Genomic DNA, 2,031 nt, shown 5'->3' on the forward strand with positions numbered 1-2,031 from the left:
AAAAAAAAATTATGGGTTTGCCCTTGGGGGAACCACCCCCAAGGGCCATCGAAGCCACCCCAGACCGGCCGGTCTAGGGTGGCCGAAGTCATCCCAGTGGTGGCTAGCCACCCCCTTAGGGCAAAATGGGGTGGCCAGGCCACCCTAGATCAATTTTATTTTATTTTTTGATTTGGCCCTTGAGCCACCCCCCAATTAAGGGCCATGTGAAGCCACCCCAGGGGTGGCCGGCCACCCCTTAATTAGGGTGGCAATGGGGTGACCAACCACCCCTTATTATTTTATTATTTTATTTTTTTTAACGATAAATAATATTTTATTATATTTTAGTAGTGAGACAGATGTCCCATTTGAGGCCTTAAGATTTTTAAAAATAAATCTTAACTTTTAATCGGATATTCTCTAATCCATTTAGGACTGAAGAGGATCTGTTTCCCTTTTGTCCACGTACCACGACTTTCAATCTTAGATGAAAGCTCAACTTTATACAATGACAACATTGTGAGTATGATCATACATATCCAATTCAATTTTTTATTTTTTTTTATTTTTGGGTAATGGAATCATTTCCTTTTGCTAAAGGAAAAAGACTGTCGGACTCCAATCTTTACTTGGCGCACTGATCCTATCAGTAGCATCAAAAGGAAAGCAAACTTTTGCCGCCCAATTGCTACCAGCTCCCTCCCTAGCTAGTCCCTACTACTTGTGTATAAATAGGGAGAGCCACAATGCAGAGCAACTCACCCTTCACTTACACACAGAATCATCTTAGAGTACTACATTGTCTCCAATTCTCTTCCTTTTTAGCAGAAAAATGGGTTACTCCAAGACTTTTCTTCTCTTTGGTCTTGTCTTTGCTGTTGTGCTTCTTATCTCCCATGTCTCAGCTCGTGAGCTGCTTGCTGAGGCCGCTCAAACCCGTGAGTTTCTTCCTTATTTTTTGAGTTAATTAATAATGTGCAAATTCCTCATATACAGTGATAGATGAGTGCTACACATCCCAAATTTTTTTTCCAAAACTTAGTTTCTAAATGATGTGTCATCATCTCATAAGATTTATGATTTTAGGAAGTATGTCACGAACTCATGGGATTATGACACATCATTTAAGAATCAACTTTTGGAAAGAAAATTTAAGATGCGCAACATTTCTCAAAGTGATAATATACGTCCCTCGGACGAGGAAAAAACAAAATAGAGTACTTCGAAGTCTTAATCCATTTTAATTGCATAAGTGCTTAAACATGACATTAATTATATTAGTATAATGACATGTGCCTTGCATCTCTACATTTGTTTAACAAATTAGGGAGCACCAAATATTTCATGTGTTTCATATATAGGATTTGTTTAAGCACTTATGCTTAATTTTGAAATTATAGTTTATACCATAGCCATGTTGTGAATTTAACTCACTTTTATCTATAGAGGAAACTGAGGCTGTGGAGGAGGTCAACTATGGTGACCATAGCCACGGGCATGGACATGGTCACCACGGCCACGGACATGATCATCGTCATCATCTCCATCATCATGGCCATCATCACGGTCACCATGGACACGGTGCTGCAGGCGAGACAGAAACTGAAAACTGAAAAGTGAAACTAACAAAAATTAGACAAATTAAATCCTTCGTCGTCCTATGCTATCTTTGTATCTAAGCTTGTAATGCCAATAAGGTTGCAGTACTGGTTGTGTAGATTATAAACTCTCAACCACAGCAGCTCTATAAGGTTTATCTTTCTGCTTGTTTCATGTGTATTAATTCTGCTTTTTATATATGTATTAAAATATGCTTCAACTTGAAGGTGTGAAATCCTCACTACTCACTCGCTATGGTGTTGTCAATTACTACACAGTTAAAAAATTCTTTTTACCCATGAAAGTGTAATCTACCGCACAATATCCAACCAAAATAATATAAAATAGATAATAAATAATATATGGTTTATTGCTTTAATTAAAGACACTAAATAACTTCAATCCATGACTAAATAAATCGAAGGACGACAATAAAAATGATGAGATCTA

At 37.5% G+C, this 2,031-nt stretch overlaps 1 protein-coding gene across 1 annotated transcript; it reads left to right on the forward strand.

The window, feature by feature from the left end:
• The first annotated feature begins 732 nt into the window (after window positions 1–732).
• Window positions 733–1,801, forward strand: LOC132175979 (uncharacterized). Its single transcript, XM_059588079.1, has 2 exons — window positions 733–920; window positions 1,429–1,801. The coding sequence occupies exons 1-2, from the start codon at window positions 815–817 to the stop codon at window positions 1,593–1,595; spliced, it is 273 nt and encodes a 90-aa protein (XP_059444062.1). The 5' UTR covers window positions 733–814; the 3' UTR covers window positions 1,596–1,801.
• Window positions 1,802–2,031: the final 230 nt, after the last annotated feature.

Source organism: Corylus avellana, chromosome ca3 (assembly GCF_901000735.1).
Source record: "Corylus avellana chromosome ca3, CavTom2PMs-1.0".
Taxonomy (NCBI): Eukaryota; Viridiplantae; Streptophyta; class Magnoliopsida; order Fagales; family Betulaceae; genus Corylus; species Corylus avellana.

What these genes read in the sequence shown, in the direction of transcription:
- LOC132175979 (XM_059588079.1), top strand. Translation starts at nt 815, where the DNA reads ATGGGTTACTCCAAGACTTTTCTTCTCTTTGGTCTTGTCTTTGCTGTT. An exon ending in TGCTGAGGCCGCTCAAACCC is followed by an intron (nt 921 to 1,428) that starts GTGAGTTTCTTC and finishes TTTTATCTATAG; the next exon opens with AGGAAACTGAGGCTGTGGAG.